Source organism: Phaethon aethereus (assembly GCF_964289735.1).
Source record: "Phaethon aethereus genome assembly, chromosome: 3".
Classification (NCBI taxonomy): domain Eukaryota; kingdom Metazoa; phylum Chordata; class Aves; order Phaethontiformes; family Phaethontidae; genus Phaethon; species Phaethon aethereus.
The window spans coordinates 98,183,902-98,206,945 of NC_138576.1; the positions used below are offsets into that span (position 1 = coordinate 98,183,902).

The window sequence follows — 23,044 nt, forward strand, 5'->3', positions numbered from 1 at the left end:
CTTAGAGCTTCGCTTAACGCCCGTAGTGTTGTGGTGGGGGAACAGAGTATCTCGCATCCAGACACTCTGGTGCCTGAAGCGGTGCCTGGTATTTTACGGTTGCTGTGAAGACTATGTTAAATTTGCCTGAAGTCGTAATGATAGGCTGCTGAAGCTAGAAGGATTCAACTATTAGCTTGTTTACTTCTTTCAAATGTTTTGTTTTGGGAGGGAAACAGTTTAGAGAATTTTGTTTTTGTTAATTCCCTTGGGTTTGTTTGTGTTCTGTTTCTAGTACTGTGGGAAAATTAAGCTGGGGAAAAATATGTATGTGACAACTGAAACTTATGAAAATGGTACTAATTGTGTTAAAGTTTGTAAAGACCTTTGTTTACAAAATAAATCAGTGAGTTTAATTGATAGTGGCCCTTTAAGTATTGTGTATCTGGCTTGTTATGTAGAAGGTATTGTGGATCTTAATGAAATGATGCAATAAACCCAGGAAAATGCCTAACAGTCATTTACCTCTTGTTTTGACAATATCTGCATATCTTATTAACAAAAAGATAAGGAATCTCATCCTGCAGTTCATTTTGGAAGGTGCATCTGTCCAACTTCGATCACCGTGTGTATCTCTTACGTCTCACAATTCTATTCTCGTAACACAGTCCCCTTAAAATGTGTCATTATCAGAACCAGTTCTGAGATCTTTGTGTATACCTTTAAGATTGCTAGAAGGATAGCTTGTTTTTCAGCAAGTTTTCCTGTCTGAAGAAGTTCTTACCTTCATCAGTCCAGCTGCCCCTCTGCTTTAAATGACTCACTACGGCAGAGCTGGCAGACTGAAATGTGTGCCCTGTTTTAGACACTCTTGTGCAAAGTATCGTTTTAGTATAAACTCATTTTTACTAGCTGTTCGATCTAAGCCATTGGACTTCACATTGAAATAGGTCAAGTATGGGCTTGTGTTCTCTTCTCTCAGTTCCTCTGGGGAAGAAGAAAGGTGAGTAGGCAGTAATTTTTGGTAGAAAAGCAACAAACAGGAGGTAGCATCTTAAATCGCTGTAGGTGTTTGCTAAGCAAACTTGTTGCCCATATGATTATGGCAAATCGTATATGTAAAGAGAACATGTTATATGTTAGGACATGGGTATTTAGGCTTCATCTTTGATGACATAAAATGTAAGAACCAGTGTATTAAAGATAATTACTGTTTTTAGGAAGTCTTACTTTATTAGTCTTTTTGTTTGCCTTAAAGTTCCTGGCCTTTGCTTTATTCAGATGCATTCCGAGTAGCCAGGATAAATACTCTTTCTTGAACATTGCTTCATGCTATTTCAGTGTGAATGATTTTCATGAGAATAAAATGTGTAACTTTAATGTTGCTCCCAGTTACAAGGAATTATCAGTTTGTAGAATATCCATTAGTTACCAACAAATGCTTGTAAACTGAGTGTTAGAAACAACAGAAAATTGCAGCTATTGCCTTGAGTTGTTTGTACTCTCTTTATAGAACGCTTATTAATGCAGCATTTTGTAAGGAGGTAAATACAGTACATATTGGTGTTTTTCAATTAAATAGATGTTTTTAAAAGTATCTTCTAACGGTCAGAGTTTAGGTAGGAACTGTTCTGCCCTGCTTGTTAGTGGTATGTTTATGTTACCTTGAGTCATTTATGGCTTTGTTTTCTAAAACTCTGAAGTTCAGTTTATTTTCAGATGGAGCTCTGTGCATAAGAGTATGATTGAATATGTTAAGTTAGCATTTTAATAGGTTACTTACCCTTCTTTTCTCCCAGTTCTCCTACCACTGTCTGTTGTCTGCATCCTCGAGCCTTTTTGTGGTGCAATGAGTTAAAATGTGTGCATGCTCAGTTTCTGCATTTTGTCTAAAAAGCAGCAAGTTCTTAAAGTGTGTTAATTTAATGACCTAACTGATTTAGCACAAGGTCAAGCAATTGCAAGCACTTCTCAAAAAGCTCTGCTTAAAAAGTCTGTACATCAGCTTCCTGAGCTGTTTTGTGAATTAAGACGCCTTTCAAAGAGTATGGTGATACTGCTGAAAGAAAAGCACTGTTGGCCTTTAAAAGGCATCATGAAATGCTGTAAATAGATACCTAATGTAGTAATGTAAAAGTAATACTGACTATGGCTACACTAGTGGTATTAGAAATTACAAATGAGAAAATGGAGAGATAATCAAACCCTTGGTCCCATTGCAATCAGTAATGTAACTCCCATTGATTCCAGTGGAAGCAGAACAAATGTGGCTTGTCAATTATAGACTCCCAGTGGAAATGCTTGCAAGAAGGGCTAGGCTGCGAAGTGTCAGAATGGTTCTCAATTTTATTTCTCAGAGGGATAGGATCTTAATTAAAGGAGCCTAGGACATAAGTCTTTTTTTTATGTTAACATTGAATAAATGGGCTTCATTGAATGTTGCAAAGGTAGGAAAAAAAATTACCTGCGTTTATTTTTTCTTTCTAAACCTGTGCACACTTCAGTTACTCTACATTCTTGATTGCTTGTGTGCTTAGCTGTTTTCCTTTGATGTTTGCTGAGTGCCTCTGAATTTACATCAAATAAGTAGGATATTTTTTGATATTTTTTCCCCCCCCTTACCATCCCTGTGCAGCTCAAGACAAAAGGAAAGCAGAACATACTAAAATGTCACCTGAAGTGGCCTTGAACAGAATTTCTCCGGCACTCTCACCCTTCATTTCCAGTGTGGTCAGAAATGGAAAAGTAGGACTGGATGCTACTAACTGTTTACGGATTACAGACTTGAAATCTGGGTAAGTGAGTTCCTCATCCAAAAAGAATACCCAGGCCCTCACAGTTAAGATGTCTTTTCAGGGATGAATTTTACTAGTTTCATGTATATTTAAGCATTTCCGATGTATCTGGAGCTGACATACTAGCTGGATTATTTTTTTTCTTACTACCATTTTGTGGTCTGAGAGACTTAATTTGTCATACTGTTGGCAATAATAATCTTGTTAGAACACTTTAATCGCTGCCACTTGATAGTGCTGTTTTTCATCAGTGAGATAGTTATCAACACTTTTTCCTGTTGTTTATCGATTGCTTACTGGATCTTTCCTGTAAATTAAAAACTTGAAGATAAATTTGTGTGACCTCTACCTGTAGTCATGAATATGCTAAATAAGAAAAAAGTTAACTTTTCCTTTATCTGACCTCCTTCAAAATCAAAGTGCATCAAGTGGCTCTAGGGCCAAGTGTTTGAAATAGGCCAAGCAGCTCCTTTTATTTTTATTCCAGAAGGGTTCGTGATGGTTTTCAGATAGTAATAAAGTTTGGGATCCACATGTGCAAAGGGACTCTGGTGTGTAACCTCTGTGAATAATACATGGGGGAATAGAAGTGCTAAAAGTAGAGGCATTGCGCAGAGAGGAGAGACTCCCAAGGGGGCTGATAAAAGAATACTTAAGATGAGATGTGTCAGAAATTACTTTATTGTTTTTAGAGTTGGGCATCTTAATGGCATCCCTGATTCAGGTATTCATTTGATACTGGAGTTCTTAGCTTAAGGTGTCTAAATCACCACTACTGCTTTGTGTATGATTTTGAATGATAGCATAAGCCAATAGATCTTGAGAACCACCATAGATCACGGTTGTTTAAAATTTAGTTTTGCTGAAAATTTTGCTTAATATGCTTCTATAGGCTGCTTTATTATGGTTTCATGGAGAGATTGGGATGTACTTTTTTGGTAGTTACAATGCCTTTTCAGGAATGAGGTGTGATTTCTAGGGTTAGTTTGAAAGGAACTATTCCCTCCCTGTAAGGTGCTGTGACAGAATACAGATTTACTTGGAGGTGTAAGAAGCTCTAACTTTTTTTATTAGTGTTGTCTGCCTTGGCATTTAGGCTTGCAAGTTGTGTAAGACATGCTGAGCAGTTATGCTGCTCTCATTTCATGCTAGACCTTGCTTTCCCTTGAACTAGTCTTCTAGGAAGGCTAAGATGGGAGCTATCTTGCATTTCTCCTATTGAACCTGAGACAAGGAAATACAAAAAAAAAGGTAGAGGGAAAACACTGCTGTAGTCTGGTAGTGAAGGTATCAGCTTGTTGTGAGGTAGATAAGGATTTTGCTTTCTGCCCACTGAATGCTTATGGTGCCTGCCTTGAAACTAATAGATCAAAATAATACAGAGTGGTGTTTTCTAGCTGACTCTTCCCAGAAGTGTTTTAGTAAGTATCTAAAGTTCTCAGCCAGTGATCTTACTGAAAAGATCTTGAATTTGCTTTGGTAAATCCTGAATATGTTCCAAGAATTTATTCTTAAAAAAACTAAAAACTGCACCCAGCTGCACCTGTCAACCAAACCTAGTGATTCAAACTGTATAGTAACTGTGTTGAACGTGGAGCCTACAGTAAAAGACAGAGGTTGTCCCATATCTGGGTTTTAGGAAAGATTTTTGTTGTTTGTTACAAATAAATCGTTGTTAGCTTATGTATAATAGAAAATTTTAAATTTACGCATCAGTGCGGAAATACAAAGTTCTTTGTGATTTAGTGCTTTATGGTGTTGCTGCACAGGTAAACAGTGTAAAATTACTTAACATAAGATGTTAAGTTATATCACAGAACTACAGAGAAGCCCCTTCTATAACTCAAGATCTAGTTCAGTGGTCTTTAGCCTTTGATATAAGGGCCTTTGCGACTCCACAGACCTTTGTGAGGCCCATCTCAGTTGATTAATAACTAAATCCCCAACCAACCCTATTGTCAGTAGATTTACATTTGTTGCTGGATATTGCCTTTAAAGGAAAACTGTAGGGCTCTAAGAGTCCAAGAATAGATTGAAAACCATTGGTCTACTCTCCTCCCCCATCCTTGCATCACGAGATTATTCAAACCCCTGTATACTTTCACTTTCGTTCAGCTTTTTTAAAGAGAGAAATGACAATGCTGAGGAAATAGCAGGCAGAGGCAAGTGTAGGTGATATCTGCATAAGAAACAGAAGTATAAGGCCATAGAGGTTGGACATACATGGAGGAAAATGAGAACAGTTGTTAGAGTAATGGGGATGTGGTTCAGGACATTAATTGCAAAACTCTCTTCAGTTTCAGTGGGGCTGAATCAGGCTTTAAACTTAAAGTGGAACAGGAAGGTGAGGAAGAAGTACTAGATTAAATGTTTGAAGTTAAATAAAAAGCAGTTCTTGATCTCAAATGAACATGACCATATGTAAGTACTATCAATTCAGAAACTCTGCTTTTGCATAGTGATTGTACTGTTACTGACACATGAAAGGGGCTGTAAACACATTTCTATGCCTAGCTTGAGTTTATTACAGAACGTACAAATATTTTAGGCTCTGGTGTGTTTTGTGGAAGTTTTTAAAGAATAAAATAAACACAATTTTACTATAAACTTTAAGATGCTAAAATACTTAATCACTATTGGGATGATCACCTTAACTTTGAAAACAGAAGCATCGTGAAGCTGCTGGGTCAAGGGGAGGAGCTGCAAGGCTGCTCCACTGTCATGTACCACACTGTTATTCTGATAGAAAAGTAGGGGTTACTGTATTTAGTCTGCTTCCCTGATGAAACAGTGCTTTAGAATGTATAACAAAACAAAATGTACAAACTGAAGATCCATCTATTCTCAGTTCTTAGGTTTTGGAAGCTGGAGCTGTGGTTAACAGGGAATAGTGGTAACATACTGAATACAGTACTATCTCCAAGGCCTTGACCATTCAGAGCCTTGGTTTTGACATTTTGAATTCAAAAGTGGAAGGAATTTCCCTTTTACTTTACCAGTGCAAGATCAAGTTCCAGGTCTATAGCCTATCAAGTCAGTTGATTTTGTAAATGGCAAGCATATTAAGCCTTTAATTATTTGAAAAGTCAATCCATATGTCAGATGGTTTGAGTAAGGAACTCAGTTTGCACTTGTTCTACCTTAATTGCTAAGATAGGCTACTTAGTTTTGTTGTGTTTTATAAACTGTATTAAAGAGCTGATGTTAGATTAAAAGTATGAAGTATGCTGATATGTTAATTTGCTTTGCTTGTGAGTATGGGAGGGAAGTATGTCATTGTAAGGAAATCCTATTGTTTTGCAGTCTTTAAGTATGTAAATGTTTTATAATGATACGTTACATTTCCATAATGTCTGTGTGTTTTACAAACTTATTAGACAGTACCAGTCTCATCAGACACTTACATACATTTACATCTATGAGTAGGACCTTCAGGACCAAGTCCTATTTATAGGAATTATATGGCCACTGCTGATGCAGAGTGAGTAAAGAAATGTGAGTACCCCTGAACTGAGCTCAACAATATGGCATGACAGGAAGGAAACAGATATTAATAAAAAGTTAGGTAGTCAAGTCTGCAGAGCTATTACCTGCTTTCTTGTAAAAAGGGCTCCACAGTGAACAAAAATAGACCTGCATGTTAAGTTGCATCTGAAATATAGCACCTTTAGCACCACTGATTCTGGTGATAAGAAAACCCTGGCAAGCATCTCTGTTGCATTAATAAAAGACATTCTTTGAGATGACAGAGTGGTTCAAAGCATTTTAACTCTTGCATAGTATATTACCATGTTCTAGACCTAAAGAAAATACTGCTGCCAATTGAGTCAATGCCATATATTGTATCATTCAGTTAATCTCTAGTGGTATCTCTTTGAAATAATGACCCATCTTAATTAGATATTAAAATATACTCTACTCATAACCAAATGAATTGTGGCTAAGGCATTTTTCTTAGCATTTATACATGTAATCATGGGAAAGGTGTTGAACAGGGAAAAGTGATTAATAGGTAGGTTTAGAAATAGAGGACATTTTCTTATGTGAAGTGTTTTTAATTACTGTATAATGCAGAATCCAATTATTTAAGAGGCTGCTGCTTTTCCTATGGTGTATTACAATAGCAAAAAACGTATCTGTGGTGGTCATTGCCTTTGAGAACTCTTTTTTTTTTTTTTTTTTTCCCCTCCCCCTACAGCTGTTCATCAGGTCCCATGCTTGAGCTTCAAATTATGCCACAAGCCTATTCTTACTCAAGGAACTTTATTTTGTTTTTTAAATTACTTCGATGTGTTGCACCAGGCAGAATTTCAAAATGAATACAATGATTTAAAGTTGCATATATTAAAATTATATTTTTTCATATCCACTCATAACAAAATTTTAAATTTAATACATGTTTGGTTATACTATTCCATATTTGTAAGGAATTAATTAATTGTGGAGTTTTTATGTAACTAGTTTGTAGTAAACCATGTTGGTATTTTGTTCTTTGCACCTGTCTGATTCACTGTTGATTTCTCTGTCTTTGCTTGATACTGAGCTATGTTTACGATTAGTTGCGTTCCTGAAAGAAACCTATATGAAGAGTGGTGAAAAGAAGGTAGTGCTGTCTGGAGTAAACTTTAACATACAAATTTACTATCAAGCTGTAATAAGATATTTATAACTTCATTGCTCTGCTTCCTAGTGAGCAGTGATGATTTACTTTTTTGTTTTATCAAGTAGACTGCAATATGCTTGGTATTTCCTTTTCTTTTGGGCATTTCCCTTTTTAAAGTAAATATGCACTTTATGTGAGTATTTCATGAAATAATGTTGTTTTTTAACTGTGAAATACTATTATAATACTGTAGCGGTTATTTAAAGCTTTTGCTTGATCTTTTGCTTTTGATTAAATAGATTCTACTTCAGTTACTTGAGGAAAGTTCACATTCTATGATTCATATTGATATCCATAGGTATGGGTTTTTAACATGCATTTTGTTTATGTATGAAGTTTAACAAGTCTGACTCTTCTACACAATTACTATGAAAAGCTGTTTAAAAAAAAATGTTCTGGGTAAAAAGCTTACTTGAAGGGATATGGCAATTTCTAGGAGAGGTGTGGTCTTATGAGTCCTTTACTGCTATATTGGATAAGTCATAAACTATTACTTTTCCACAGAGTAGGTAGTTTCTTTCCAGGTTCTGATAATAAATGTATTTCTTCTCTACAAAGAATCTTATTACTAGTAGCTTATTGCCACTGAGGCAAAATTTAACAGGCTGAAGCTCTGATGGGACAATGTGAGAGAGTTGTTGCTGTGGAGCAGCTCTTGGAACTTCAAACAGCAATTTTTCTGTGTTGGTGCAAAAAGACTGACTGTCTCCGAGATTGTGCTCTCCTGCATTTGGTTCTGAACGTTGTAAAAACAAAGGCAAAATGTCTGTTTGATAAAGATCTAAGTGTAGTGCATAGGTTGGGTAAGGGTTTTGTAAATATTCTCCACAAAGTTTGGCATTTTTTTACACCAGTTGTAAACAAGGTGCTTGAAGTTGTTCAGAAAAAAAGTGTGTATTTGTCAGTTTCAAGTGCTATGAGTAAAGAAAGGATTTCAGAAAGTAAAGGTAGTATTAGATAATTGCAGTAGCTTGGGCTCTAGTTTGGAAGACTACATACATTTTCCTAAGATTTGTTCAATTTAAATACTGCACAGTATATCTTTGCTGGTAGTTTTAGACTGGGGCAGTGAGTGACTTCCTCTTGTCTGACCTTGAAAAAATGAATAATGGTTTAAGCTTTAATAAAAATGAGAAGAAACTATTTGAATACAGGTGCCAACTGTTTCTTTTCTAATTTGTTTAAAGCGAGCTTCACATGATGTAGTACTAATATATGTGCCAAATACAGTTGGAAAGATGCACCTTAGCAAGGTATTTAAAAGTTATTTTTTGGCTATCTGTGCCTTGGTAACTTATTGAATACTTCTTGAAAGCTGGGGCTTATGTTAATACATTGTCAGGTCTCTTTTGTAACAGGTGACTGTCGTCTTCACTGGAGGAGAAAAAATTCCTAAGACTGTCTTTTTTGTTGTAACGATAGTTAAAAATAATTGGGCACTTGGTCCAGTTTCTCCCCCTTTTCCAAACCCTTGCATCACACAGATGCAGCATTTGTTTAATGTAGGCTGGACAGATGTCTAGCATACCATGGTTCTTGGATGCATATTACATTTCACCAGAAAAGCTGAGAACAACAGGCTTTTAATTTTTTTTATTTTTTTATTCTTCTGCTGAGTAGAGAAGAATATATTCCTGGATAGCTGGTCGGTAAATTCTTCCAGCCTTACCTATGCAATTACACTTCATGTATGCCTGACTCTCTCATACCGTATACACGTACATGGCATGACATTAAATAGCTAATGTACACTTGTAATGAAGCTGAAGCAAAAAAATATGATTTTTTTGCTTTAGCCTGTTTGTTGCAGTCATTGTCTGATGAGTTTAGGGGCTTTAAAAGCACAGGAGATGATCAGAGGCTTGATCTTGACAGACTGGTATGTGACAGTGTTGAAGATCTGATTCTGCCACGTTTGTATTTCAGCCAACAGAAATCGATCGGAATACTTCTGTGAACTACTTCAGTGAGTCAGTGATAATAAAGGAAGCAAACCATTAATTTTTGAAAACAGAATCTGTACACTGTTTTCTAACTGTGGGAAATCAAAAACGGTACAGGCCTTTTCTTACGGTGTATTGATCACTATGTAAGTTTGTGTAACAATTTTCAAAGGGACGTTTCGTTGTCCTAAAAGTCTCTCTTGTTGGGACTTATTGACGTTTCTCTATTGCTGCCCTTTTAAATGCACCCTTATAAATGCTTTGGGATCTCTTGAGCCATCAGTTGTGATGCTTTTTCTTCTGACCGATGGAGAAATGAATTTTTCTGACCCTTCAAGTAACTCTGTCCAGCACTGAATTTGTAGTGTAGGTTTAAGACCTCAAATTCAACTGGAAACAGAATAACCACACCAATGCAGTGCTATGCCTGAGTTATTTTATTCTGTTTCTTGATATACTTAGCTTAGGTATTTACTTGGCACAGTGTAGACGTACCTTGAAGCAACTATTATCTAACTGGAAGTGAGCATCTGAAAAGAATACTTAGAGCTGCATGTAGAAGTGAACAGAGATTTGTTTGCTCTTGAAATTGATATTTTTATTGAAGGTGTTGAATTCAGTCCTTGAGGTAAAGGTAAACTTCCTAAGTAATCTACAGAAAAGTAAAAGTTGATAAAAGGGAACGTATTCATTTTGGCTTTCCTGAGAGAAGGGAATTGGTATGTTTGAAGCAAACTGCTCTGCGGTGTAGGTCACAGGTTCTTTGTAATCTGTGGTATATGGCTGGAAGAATAAAATTAGACCACTAGGACTGAGTATTTTTATTATTGAATGATAAAAGAATCCCAATGAAATTTAGTTAATTAAAGGAAATTGCAGAATTCCATTTTGGAGAAGAGGCAAAAAAATCCAAATATAAAACCATCTAAAGTTATATTTTGCTGAAAACCTCCAGATTCCTATGCATCACTGAAATAGTATTTTTAGATCAAACATGTGACAGAGTACCTGTTGCTCTGTTTTTGATGGTCAGTTCTTTGTTCAACAGAAAAATTTGTTTGGATTATTCTTGTTTATAATTAGGGTTACCAGTGACCTTTCAAAATGTCTCCCACTTTAAATTATTTCTTTCTCTGTTTTCTACCTCTGCTTCTAGAATGTTGGTTTCAATCTGTTGAGTAAGTTGGTTTACAATTTGTTGTGCACTTCAGACGTGGATTTTTTTAATTTGGGGGGGGAGGGGAATAATGCAATGTTTCGTGTTCTTTGCTAAGAATTCTTCCATAATGAGAAATTTTTTAACTAACAGATCGTTGACTATCTGTCCTGTTTTTCAGGCTGCCAGAAATCATAGGCATAAGCCGTAACTTAACTGTTGTAAAAGTGATACGATTTCAGCCTAACTGCAAACCAGTTACAGGCAATGAAGACACTTAAAAGAAATCATTTTCTTGGAGTTTTCAAGTGGTATAATATCTTCCATGTAAGTTTTTATTTTAGTTTTAAGCTGTTGCATATAGGCAAAATTCAGTTTTATTTAGACAGATGCAGGAGGGAGTTGAACTTGATGGTGTAGGTGAGGTACTGGAAGTGTCATAAAGACAGGTCAAGGCATTTGCGATGTCTTGAAGACACAAAGTTATAGGAACTTTGAGTAGACTGGGCCCTTTTTTCACTGGGATCAAAAAGTGACTCCTCTTGTAAGTAGTCTTGTCCTTGCAGGAGGTCCTACTTGCTCTTCTGTGCCTGTGAGACTGCTAAGGCATGAGCCAGGTCTAGCTCCTACTGTGATGCTGGGAGAAAACAGTGAACTGGATTGTGAGGGCAAGAACAAGTATTTGCAGGGGAGAAGAGGATTTTTTTAACTGTCACCAAGAAGAGGGTACATGGAACTGCTTTCTTTAGATACAGTTAAATGTGACCATGGAGAGAGTGATGACTAATTTTATGCTTTATAGTGTAGCCTTGAAAATAGTATTAGCACAATTAAGGTGGCCATGAACTGTGGGAATTAATATGAGAATGAGAAGTTAAAGACAAGGAGAGGTGAGATTCTTGAGCCAGATTGTGGAGAAGATGTAATATGCAGCTATGTGGGGCTTGTTTGCTGCAGGTGTAGTTCCATAGCGTTATCTGTTGTAATTTTGTATATGGCTAGGATTTTCATGTCTTGTTAGTCTATTGCATATCTGTAATGTTGTAATTAATCTAAAATAATGCTAGAAGTAAAAGAACTATTGCTATTTTTTTGTGGTGTTATCTCTTCATAGGCTTTCTGCTGTGTCTCCAGTTCTGTAGTATTTTATATGAATATATAGAATTTGAAGTTACCCTTTTGAATGTATGTGCAACAGAAAGCTATGGAGTCATGTACAAAATGTGGTGATCCTTGCTTGGTCTAACTTTTATATCCAAAGAACTGAATCTGTGGTTGTTGTATTAACATAAATTTCTTCGGAGAGTTTATAAGATTAGGAAATCAAATAATTAGAGATCCGTGACCAGAAAGCTCTAATAATCTGCAATTGGAAGGAAATATGAAAACACATAGGATCACTGGACGCCTCCTAATACTATTTAGTTAGTTTGTTAAAGTGGGAAAACATGGACTATGCTTTTAGTCTTTATATTTTTTCCTGATACCAATTCATTGCATTTTCCAATAAATCAAACAGTTCTATGGTGTGAAATAAATTACTTAGAAAATAAGTTGGGAGTCTTTATGGCTACTACAGGTGGTACTGGCAGAAATGCTAAATGACTTACTAAATCTTATGTTTATAATAGCTTAGCTTGTGTGACTTTCTGTATGAATATGCTCTTTCTGTGAACACTGAAAGGATCTGAAACTCCAGGTCGTAGACTGTAATTTCATACTTGGTGAAGACTGGTTCTCTTCTAAGAGTAATCTAAAAGCAAAAATGTTCCTCATCTGATTTTTTTCTTTCTTCAGAAATTGAATTCACATTAGTGAACAGTAGACATAGAATATGAAAGATTATTAGGTTCTAACTCATTACAAAGTAATACTTAATCAAATGGCAGTTAAGAAAATATGAAACAGGACTTTGAATCCGACAGGAGGAGGAGGAGATGAAGTAAATCCAAAGGATGCATCTGCTGCTCCCTCATACTCTTCTCTAAAACTTTGCTTATGAGTTACAAAGATTTGGAGTACAGCTGGTCTTAAAATATAATGAAGTAGTGTCTTTTCCTTGCCTGAATGTGTGACAGAAAGGAAGTTTATGAGACTGTGAATTCATTAGTTTATTTACCAAAACATAGTCTACTGGAGTGTGCATTATGAGTGTTATCCCATTCCAATTTTCTTGTTTCTGTTCATTTTTCAATCACTCCTTTCTTAAAATTTCCATTTTCTGTTTCTATTTTATTCTTTTTGGGGGGGGGGGGTGTATTTGCACCATGTTTAGTTTTTAAAGGGAGTTACAGGCAATTACCTGTATGTATAAAAGACCTTGTTTACAAAGGTAATCAGGTTGATTATAAAGGATGTTTCTAAAGCATGTTTGTAAAGCATGTTTTGTTGAAAGCTTTCCTTTGTCAGTTGTTAATTTTTCTTAATGCCTGTCATGACTAGCTCCTGGAGACCAAATAATAATGAGCTCCCACCCTAAACTGTAGGGATTTTACAAATGGAAACTTCTGAGATAGTCTGTTCCTCAGAGCTATTTTTTCAAGTACACTTGCAAGTATATTAGATGTGGTGCTGGTTATCAGATCTGTCTTCATATTCCTTTTTGTGGTGGCCTTTTCCAACCCATCCTACTGTTGTGACTGGAAAAGAGCTGTTCTGAAATCAGCCTTCTGAGGCTAAATAAACAGAGAGCTTGTGATGCTGAAAAAAACCCACAATCGTGTGGGGTTTGTATGTGCTTTCATTTAATGTAGAAGTTCTCTGAGACGATTGGCAAATATGTGTGTGCTTCCTCTGTTTCCCCTGTAGAGGCTGGGCTGAATGTCTGCCTCCAGCAGAGGCAGCCATACTTCGGGAGGTTGCAGGACACCTGCCACAAGATCGGGGCAGATAGGAAGGAGATTTGCAGTTCTAGAAGCAGGCCCAGAGCTCTCCCCACCTGCAATATCTACTTTGGCGAACTCTCACTTATACTAAGGAAATCTACATTTTCTGTTAAGATACAGCTGCTATATTTGTTTTACTAATGACAGTAGTTATTAGATTCTTTTGCATAGCATTGCTAGTGAAAGCAGGTTGCTGGCAGCTGATTTAATTTTAAATAGTTATTTGAACTTTATTTTTGAAAAAATGCAAATCTGCCCATGGGTGCAGAAGGGAAGTGAGGGGTTGTTTTCCTAGGGTATGTGTTCTGCCTACCATCCCACTCCTTTCTGAAAGTTCCCATTAGTACAATAAAATTCATACAAAAAAACATAAATAGCTACGTATAGGAAAATCAGCACTTGGAGTAGATGAAGGTTTTGTTAGAATATAGTTGACGCATCTGGAGACACCTTGGAATTTCCCAGTTGATAACTATGCACTGAAATGCTGTTGCAGTTTTAGAATATCATGCATACTAACATCCATTCAGAACCAACATCATCCTTATTGCAATACCAAAAGCAGTCTTTGTGTATAGTTTAATTTTTACTAAATTTGAAGAAACCAGCTAGGGTACAAAGGAGTTTTATGAAAACAGTGGGTTTACCTATTGGAAAGTTCTTTGGAATAATTATGAATTGGTTTTCACATTTTAATTATTTTAATTAAAATATGTATGTAAGAAGCAATCACTCTAAATGTAACTGGATTTTTATTTCCCAAAAGCAGTGGTATGTGTCTTTATCTTTTAAGCGCAAGTCCCTCTCTCATAGGTAATACACGTCTGTATAAAGAAGGGGAACTAAAGATGAAAACTGGTTCACTAGACTATCTCTCCCATGTCAAATTTTGCCTGATTAACAGAATTTTGGTTGGATCTGTTGGTTTTTAGTAGCAGCTGCTCAGTACTACTCTTGTGTATTTTCAGGCCTCATGAGCCTGTAAAGCTTTGTGCACTGTTGTAGGGAGGTGCAGTATGATACAGGTTTTCACCATCAGCGTCAGCTCTCTAAAGTGTGATTTTCACTATATTCCTGTTTCCTGATCCCTGCAAAAAACCTGTTGCCTACTGGCCTTCCTTCCACTCTTCTTCCCCCTCTATACACTTTAATTATTCTTACCTACCCATCTATTGTGAATGCTGCAATTAATTCTTAATGAAATGGGATAAAATATTGTGTCTTCAAGCAACAGCAGAGCAGATTTCCATCTACAAAAATGGGAGGAAAGAAGAATCTAAAGGCATTGACAAAGGCTGTTCTACTTGAGTTTAACATTAAGGTGATTTTCTTGGCAAATGCCACAATAAGAGTTTTGGGTGGAGTTTTGAGTTTGCTGCCTCTTATTAGTAACAAGGGATTTACCTGTCTTTGCCTCTGAATTATATTTGACTTTTGCTGAGAAAACCTTCAGCCTCTAAATCCCTGACTGAATTGTGTCTCATCATTACTAAAATAATACTAATTTTCTCTTGTATTATGAAAGGAACTTTGCCTCCTTTTTCCCTAACAGTATCTTTGTAAGACATATATAGGAGCAATTAGAAACCCATACAAGGTATATTAGAGCTGGGAAGGGTTGGGAATATAGCTAGTGCTCAGAACTTCCTTTGTGGTGTTGCTCTTTTGATTTGTGTGTGTGTTTTTTTGTTAACGTTCTCCATCACAGTATCTCTAATGCTGTGTGAAGCTTTCTTGGCTTTTACATCAACAGCCTGGTGAGCAAAAAAAGTTGTCTGTTATTCAAAAAGTACTGATCCTCAAGAACAGCAAATGCAGCAGCCTAAGGATCATGAGATTAAAGAATTTTGCACCTCTGGCTATTCAGATTAAGCAGTCTCAATATTAAGTTCCTGAAATGACAGTCACTAAAATTCTTAGTCTAATTTATTTTGCTATTGTACAGTAAAATTCACTGATGATTTGTGGCACTTCAGGACATGGTTTAGTGGGCATGGTGGTGTTGGGTTGATGGTTGGACTTGATCTTAAAGGTCTTTTCCAACCTAATGATTCTGTGATTCTCTCTTCAGATGGAAAAGGTGGCAAAGCTTCTGAATGATCTGAGACAGACTTGAATGGCTGAACACATTGCATACCTTTTGTAGTCAAGAAATTTGATAGTAATCAAATAAATCAGACCTGAATATTGGGACATACGCCTGTACCAATAATTAAAAAATAAGGAATAAAAAGGAGATTGTATTTTTCAGTTGAGCTGTTGTACTTCGTTGGCATTTCTGGGTGTTTGCCATGGATTTATATGGCTCTAAAGCAGCAAATTTTTAGGAGTGGTATAAAAAATGAGACTCAAATTACAATTTTAGGTTATAAAGAAGTGGGTTTGGGGGGCAGTGTTGGTGGTTTTGGGCTTTTTTTTTTTTTTTTAATTCTTTGGATAGGATATCCACTCATCTTCATACTTTGAGGATTAAGGTGGTAAACAGTTGAGCTCTTTTTTTGTTGTGACCCCTTCAGCTGGCACAGAACTTATTTTTGGATAAAATTTACCAGAGCCCAGATAATTTAAAACTGCTTGTCTTTGAAATACTGTCAAGTGATGGTTGTAGGAGACTAGCTGATAGGAGGACCATGTTGAAATCTAGGGCTGTCACAGTACTTTGTATCATCATGGCTTCAATCCTGTAAAATATCAAAGTAGCTCAGAAGGAAAGGGAATATTTCTTTTTCAGCTTAAACACATCAGCTTAAAAACAGAAAAAGTTATAAATAGTCAATTAGAAATACATTGGTATAAGAGAAAATCTTAAGCTCAGCTAGAACTGCCTTTCTAGGTGCTTTTAGAATACTCTGGGAAGAAGTATTAATTTTTCAGAAAAATACCTTCTACTCTGCCTATCATTATAGGCTGGTGCCTTGTTCCAAGCAGCAAAATGGAGTGACTTTTCCAATTTATTTATTTTTATACACCACCCCTCATTTTTTTTTTCTTTTGGGTGATCTTTCCTGTTCCCTTTTGTGGCTGGTAAAGAATTCTGAGCACGTCTAACTAAGCATCTGGTGCTGACATTAACTTTTTTCTTTCAATATGAACTGTTATAATTTATGTGTGTTTTATTTACTGTGAGAGAAACCTTTTCCCAACAGGCCACAAGGCAACCCCACTGCAAGATGCATCAAACACTCAACAAAGGAATGTTCTACTTGTCTCCTAGTTGGAATACATATTTTATAAGGATGTAATGTATCTCAACTCAAGTTTCATTTGCTGTGCTTGCTCAGGGAACATAGCTAAAAGCTGAATACAAACTTTTTTTTTTCTCAGCAGATATGGTTTCTTGTATATTTGATTCCATCTACCAGATTCCAGCTATAGGTCTCAACACAGCCCCTTTGAATAGGGCAGCATGGTTTTAAGCAATACATGCAAGCATATTCCTTTGTCCCTGAAACTTGTCAAGCTGATGATTCTTTGATATTTTAGTAGGGAAACCATTGTGGGAGATCTTGTGGTATAGTATTAATCATTTTATGAAGACTAATTCATATCACTGCTTTGAGCATCAGAGCATTAATTCTTGCTTCCATGTCTTTCCTATGTAAAATACTGTCTATTTAGATGAAGGTATGCAAACCAGTGTAATATTTTTGTATTAAATTTATAACAAAGAGGGAGATAGCACATCTATTCATCATGAGGTGGAGTCAGCTTCTGAAATTAATTTTCAACACCAGATATTACTGTTCTATCTGTCAGTTCCCCGTGAACATAGGACAACAAAAATAATCTTTAAAGGACCTTGTTATATGTCATTCCTTTTCAGCGTGACTTTTGTGTGGACCATGTTAAGTAAAAGGATCAGCAAATGTGATATCTTACATTTTGGAGAGGATAGAGGCCAAGCTTCTAGGTCGGGCACGTTAGTAATTATGAGCGGTTCTATGTGTTAAGGAAATTCAAGCAGGAGATGATGTCCATAGCCAGGCCATTATCTGTGGCTTTCTGCTGAAATAAGGTCACATGTAGACTGCTAGATGTACTAAAGTTTTGATTTGCCTTAGGAGTTTTGTTCTTTTACTGTTTGTACTAAAAAGTAACTGCTTTCTTTGAAATGGGCGTACATAAGATTTTTTGCTTGGTTGCTTAGTGTATTGTGGTTATTGAAGTCTCTTGCGCAGCCTAGCCAGAGTAATTTGGCAAAAAAACCAACCAACGCTGTGAATACTGTCACTTTCCATCACTTCTAGACAATAAAATTAAAAACATCTCTAGTGGAGTATAATAATCCATAAGGAGAAATAGTTAGTATTGTTTTTAGGGACATTTACCATTAAAGCAGGCTTTTATTTTAATGTTAAAGAATATTATACTTTCCCGAAGTAATTCCAAATGGCCCATTGTGCTAAAAGAAAAGATTGTAGGGTATTTGCAGGATAAGAAATTTTTGTGTCTCTTGAAAAGCTAACAACGATGTTATTCTGATGGTATTTGAAAAATGTGCCTCAGATTGTGACCTGTGATACTTCGAAAGAAACTTCCATTAAATATTAACTGATGTTGCAGAGGTATTTTGGAACTTGCAAAGGATTTGTTTTGTGTTGCTTTTTTTGTATGCTTCCTAGAATTGGCCTTATGTGATGTAAGCCTTAGAAATGACTTGAAAGTAGATAATAACACTCTCATACCTATAGCTGTTAAATTCATTGGCAGCTATTAAAACACCCTAACAATGGGCACTCCTGTTTTGCTGTTCTCACCTATGAAAAAAAAAAAAAGCATCTTTGGAAAAATTATATTCTCTTGTTTCTGTTGCATTGGAGCTCCAATCTTTTGTATTCTCAGTCTGATTTTACTCCCAGTGAGGGTGGTGATGCTTACTGTTCTTGCTAAGCCCTACCTAGATGTAATTCAAAAAGCAGTAGTCCAGACCATTAAATGAAAACATTTTTCAGCTGTGGTCCTGTTGTCCAGCAGGCTGCATTCACTTCATGTTGGCATCATCATCAGATTTATTAAACATAATCTCTTTTCCATCATCAGTCTTTCAATGAACTGTGTAGTAGTCGTCTACCAGGAAAAAAAACCCCAGTCAGTGTATTCTTCCTGGATGAAGAAAGATGTGAAATAATCTATTCTGAAACTTGCTTTCCAGTCAGCTCTGCACACATCTGATAGTAGTTGTATCTGAATTATGTTTCTGTAGATTGTTTTGCATGGTGCTCTCACAAGACATTGCAAAAAACTTTCTATGGTGAAGATAGGACATCTGTTACTTCCCTTTTATTTGTAAGGACGGTTGTCTAATGTTCTGTAATGATACTGAAAAAAGGTAGTGTGTTCTTGTTGAATTAGTGTAGGCTATTAATTGTATCTGTGTTAAATTCTAGGTGCACACAAGTGGATTGTGTATGTTTTCTGGTAGTTTTGTGGAAACTTCATGTAAGTTTAATTCTAACTGATCTGTAGTTCTGTGGCTGCTTCTTTTTGATGAAGCCATGTGGGCACAAATTTGATTAAATAGTAAATGTAGCCCACTGAATAAAAACAATCTGAAGCTAGTGCCCGTAGTTTCCTTAACTTACAAGTGTAAAGAGGAAAAGAGATTGCAGAGCCAGCATCTGAGAGAAACGGCTCTCTGTAGCATTTTGAGTATGTTAGTGAGAATTAACATTGCCCCATTTGCCCTGATGCCTTTTCTGTGGTAGGACAGATAGAGCTGCAGGAGTTACCGTGTTGTATCTGATAAGGTAGGATCAGAATTTTTGTACTTTCTGGCCTGCCCAGCTTTTTGCTTTTGGCTGTGTGTATGGCCCAGTAAGCATGTTGTCTGTTTCATTATATTGTCAGTGGTTTGTACTAGAGCTCTACCAGTGATCTGTTATATGAGTTAAGGCAAGTTATTTTACCTGTCTACCTTCTTTTCACTGTTCGTTTTGTCTAGTTGAGTTGGCCAGTCTTTATCTCTGAGCTGTGACTTGCAACAAGTGTAGCTCTTGTGCTGGGGCTATAAACGATATTAGGCTGGCAGGAAGACTAATGGTTATTGGGATCTGTAGATACGGAATGAATTGCTAAGGGCTTTCAGTATTTTTACTACTGAGACCTGTCATATGCCCAGCAGACCACAGTGGTGAGAGCTCCAGAGACCATTCCTGCCAGTGAAACAATCTGTCCTGCTGTTTCTCCTTTTGCAGCTGAGATACTTGGTTCTTTGTTATGCAAAGATTTTGGTGCGTGACTTAAAAGGTGTGAAAAAGTTGATCATCTCTGGCCTAGACACTAAACAGTTTTTCAGTGACTTTCGTGTTCATAAAATGCTTGCTCATGGCTGTGAGACCCAACTGCTGTTCCGGTGTTCCAGATAAACAGGGCATATGAAATGGTCACATGCCATGAACTTACATGCTCAGTTGTCATAGCATCAGATACCCGATTCTAAAACTTTCTCACCTGGAGGCTTTTTTCCCCACAGGGAAACATTAGAGGTTATGAATGAATGACTGAATGTTGGTATATTAAAACTAAGATTCATCCCAGGTATCTGGATGGCAGGATAGGGCACATGTAACCATGTTACTGTGGCATAGGTAGAGAGTTGTGACCTGCGACACTGTATACAAAGTAGAGAATTTGATGACTTTGACTAATAGGTGTTATTCTAATAACTCTCTCAAACCAGGGGGTTTTATGTGTGTATCTTCTGTGTTAAAATGGGAAGGAAGATTGCTGGTATGGATCCTAAAGTTTCTCAAGCTGTTGTGAGAACTGCTGATCAAAAGAGAATGGGCCTCCTGCATCTTTTCTACCTTTTCTTCTTTCCCAAAATTATGAGTATTTGTAGTATTCACAACATCTTTGCTATGTCAGTCACTTGTACCCTGTAGATTAATGTTAGCGTCTGCTACCATCTGTAACTGCTTAGCACATTCTTCTCTTATCTTCACTTTTAGCTGTACATCCTTGACCCCTGGACCTAGCTGTGATCGGTTTAAGCTACATATCCCTTATGCTGGAGAAACACTCAAATGTAAGTTAAAAACTATTGCTATGCATCTTAGCCTTTCTTTCAGTAACAATGTTCTATATCATGTTAAGTTTTCCCATTTGTCTAACTAATTTTAAGAGTTTTGAGATACCTGTGTTGTTTTTTTCTTAAAGCTTCAGCTCTAAGAACACAGAACTGTAAGAGTATCTAATATTTAAGATAAGATTACAGCCTTCCTTGATATTAGAAATTTGAAAACATGACTCCTAAAAGCCAAAAGTCACAAATGCTCTCCCCCATATTTCTAATAAAATGTTATGATTAAGACAACCTTATGACCATTTTTAGACTCACCTGTGATTTGTATGTGCTTTGTGTTGTTTGTTTCTGTCTTTCTATTTTAGGAAGAATTTGTTATTAAGTCCCAACAAAAGAAGTCAATCTGTTATTTTATGAGGTATTTCTAAACAGTAACTGGTAGAATTAGGTTAGAGAAATTTGATTTTTGGTTTTTCTGATTTAGTGTTGTGGTTAAATCCTCCTTACTCCTGGAGGGTCTGTAGATAGCTGTCTCATTTTCCCACTCTTCAACTGGTCTCTATTTTGGTTCAAAGGATTAGGGTAAAATTTGCTTTTGTATGCTTTTAGAAGGCAAACAACACTTTTCTAAATGTTTGAGTTGCTCATAATCTGCATATGAAAAATGGTAACATTGTGTTGTTTATATATACCCTACCAGATAGATTTTTTTTTTTTTCCCTTATTTAAACTTTTTTTTAAAAAAAAGATACTGTGTAGCAGACTCAAGATGAGTATTGATGTGTTCTACAATGTGTAGTAGATTCTACTTGAGACTTGTTTGATGGCTCTCATCAAGATGCAGTGGAAAGAAGATTCATTGGAAGACACTGCTCTAGAGAATGGTATATTTTCTATGGGACTGTAGTAACTTTCTCATTTATCACCATACAGGGCCCTATTATTACATTCGGAGAGCTTTAAGTCTTTACTTGTTTTTAAGTAAAGGCTAGAATTGTCCCTGATTCATAAAAGAAAATTAGTAGATTGAAATGCCCATATGCGAGGACATAGGCATACAGACTACACTAATACACTAAATGGCTGTAGTCCAGTTAAAGTACCTAGAAATATAGTTATGGACTATGCATTAAACTTCAATATTGAGAAATCAGCTTTTTCTGCCCCCCCCTTATATTTTGAATATCACGTAAGTAGTTAAACAAAATAACTATAATGCTAGTGCTCTTCTCCACCTTTGCAAAACCCAAACCACACAATTTAACCATGCTATATATATTTTAACATGACCAACTGAAAGTGGTGTAGACAAGTGTGTCTTTTCCAGAGGTACAATAATAGCAGTGAATTCAAATAATAATAATCCTCTGCATTTCAGCATTACATGTTTGAAAATGCTGTGCATTGTTCAGTCTCTCAGCATGTGGAATAAACAGTGATGCAAGCAGATTCAAGAAAGCTTTTAATAATTTTGTGTTTAGATCTATAATGATGGCAGGGGAAGACTGCCATGGTGTGCAACCAGATATTTGTAGATACTTTGTTGTAGGCTGTTGCTAGATATGTTATCTTTCAAGGGCAGAATATTTCTGCAAAGGAAGGTTGCGAAATCTGTCAGAATAAAATGATTGGCTGAAAATGTGCAGGATCTCCAGTGTATGGTCTTCATTATGTGGTGCCCAATACAGGCTGAAGTCTGTAGTTCCTTTGTGGTTTGTGTTACATCCTCTTTGCAACAGATCAGATCTTTGCATATCATCAATCATAACTGCTGCCACTGTATAAATACCCTAGTATGAATCCTAATGTGTTGAAAACTGTTGGTATGCTACTTTAGAGACGTATAACTGCATAGTCACAGTCCTGTTTTCCAAAAGACCAGGAAGTTCCCTGTTTTTTGAAAAAGGGGAAAGTGTACTTGCAGGCAGTGGAGTGGCTGACTACCTGTAGTGTAAAATAATTGTTTTGTTAGCTTTGGTAAGCTAACATCCTGTGACTTGAGAATGGCTTGTTGGTAATTTTAATACATATTCTTGAGATTCAGTTAGCTGTTTAATTGTTTTTTTTTTCAGATGTCATGTTCACCTAACTCTTGCGTGTATTCTGAGCTGCTGGAATGTTACACTGAACAGTTACTCAGCTGCAGCCAGGAGCCTTGGAGATAGCCACAATTTTATACTGGAGAAAATATTATGTCCCTGTTGGAGATAAATTACTTTGTCATACTAATTGTCTTCTATCGCATTTCAGAAATTTTTAAATGATGCTTTCAGAGAGACAGTTTTACTTTATTTTCTTCTGTAAGGGAAACCATAAATTTTGTGTTTTCATGGCCAGAATGGTTGGAAAACTTGAGCCTACTCTTGCTAGACTGTCAATTAAAATCTGAGACAGCTGTATTGTTTTTATTAGTTCATTCAGCACTCAATGCTGCTACATTAAACTCAGTGCTTTTCTTTATATTTAAATTTTTAAAAGCTCTTAATAGGAGTTTTAACTCCAAGAAGACTGTCTGTAATACCCTGTAAGAGGTTGAATCAGTGTTCCAGGGACAAAACTTATCCTAAGTGGTATGCAGAGCTGTCCTTTATTGCTAACT

The 23,044-nt window shown here is 36.3% G+C and overlaps 1 protein-coding gene across 1 annotated transcript in view; it reads left to right on the forward strand.

The window, feature by feature from the left end:
- Positions 1-2,464: 2,464 nt before the first annotated feature.
- The window catches only part of BABAM2 (BRISC and BRCA1 A complex member 2), a gene marked incomplete at its 3' end in the record, with an annotated part of 169,350 nt that continues 148,770 nt past the window's right edge, over positions 2,465-23,044 (forward strand). The window contains exons 1-2 of the mRNA XM_081997965.1: positions 2,465-2,774; positions 20,372-20,448. Coding sequence (XP_081854091.1) covers positions 2,647-2,774; positions 20,372-20,448 — 205 coding nt within the window. The 5' untranslated portion in view covers positions 2,465-2,646. The remainder of the gene's footprint in view (positions 2,775-20,371; positions 20,449-23,044) is intronic.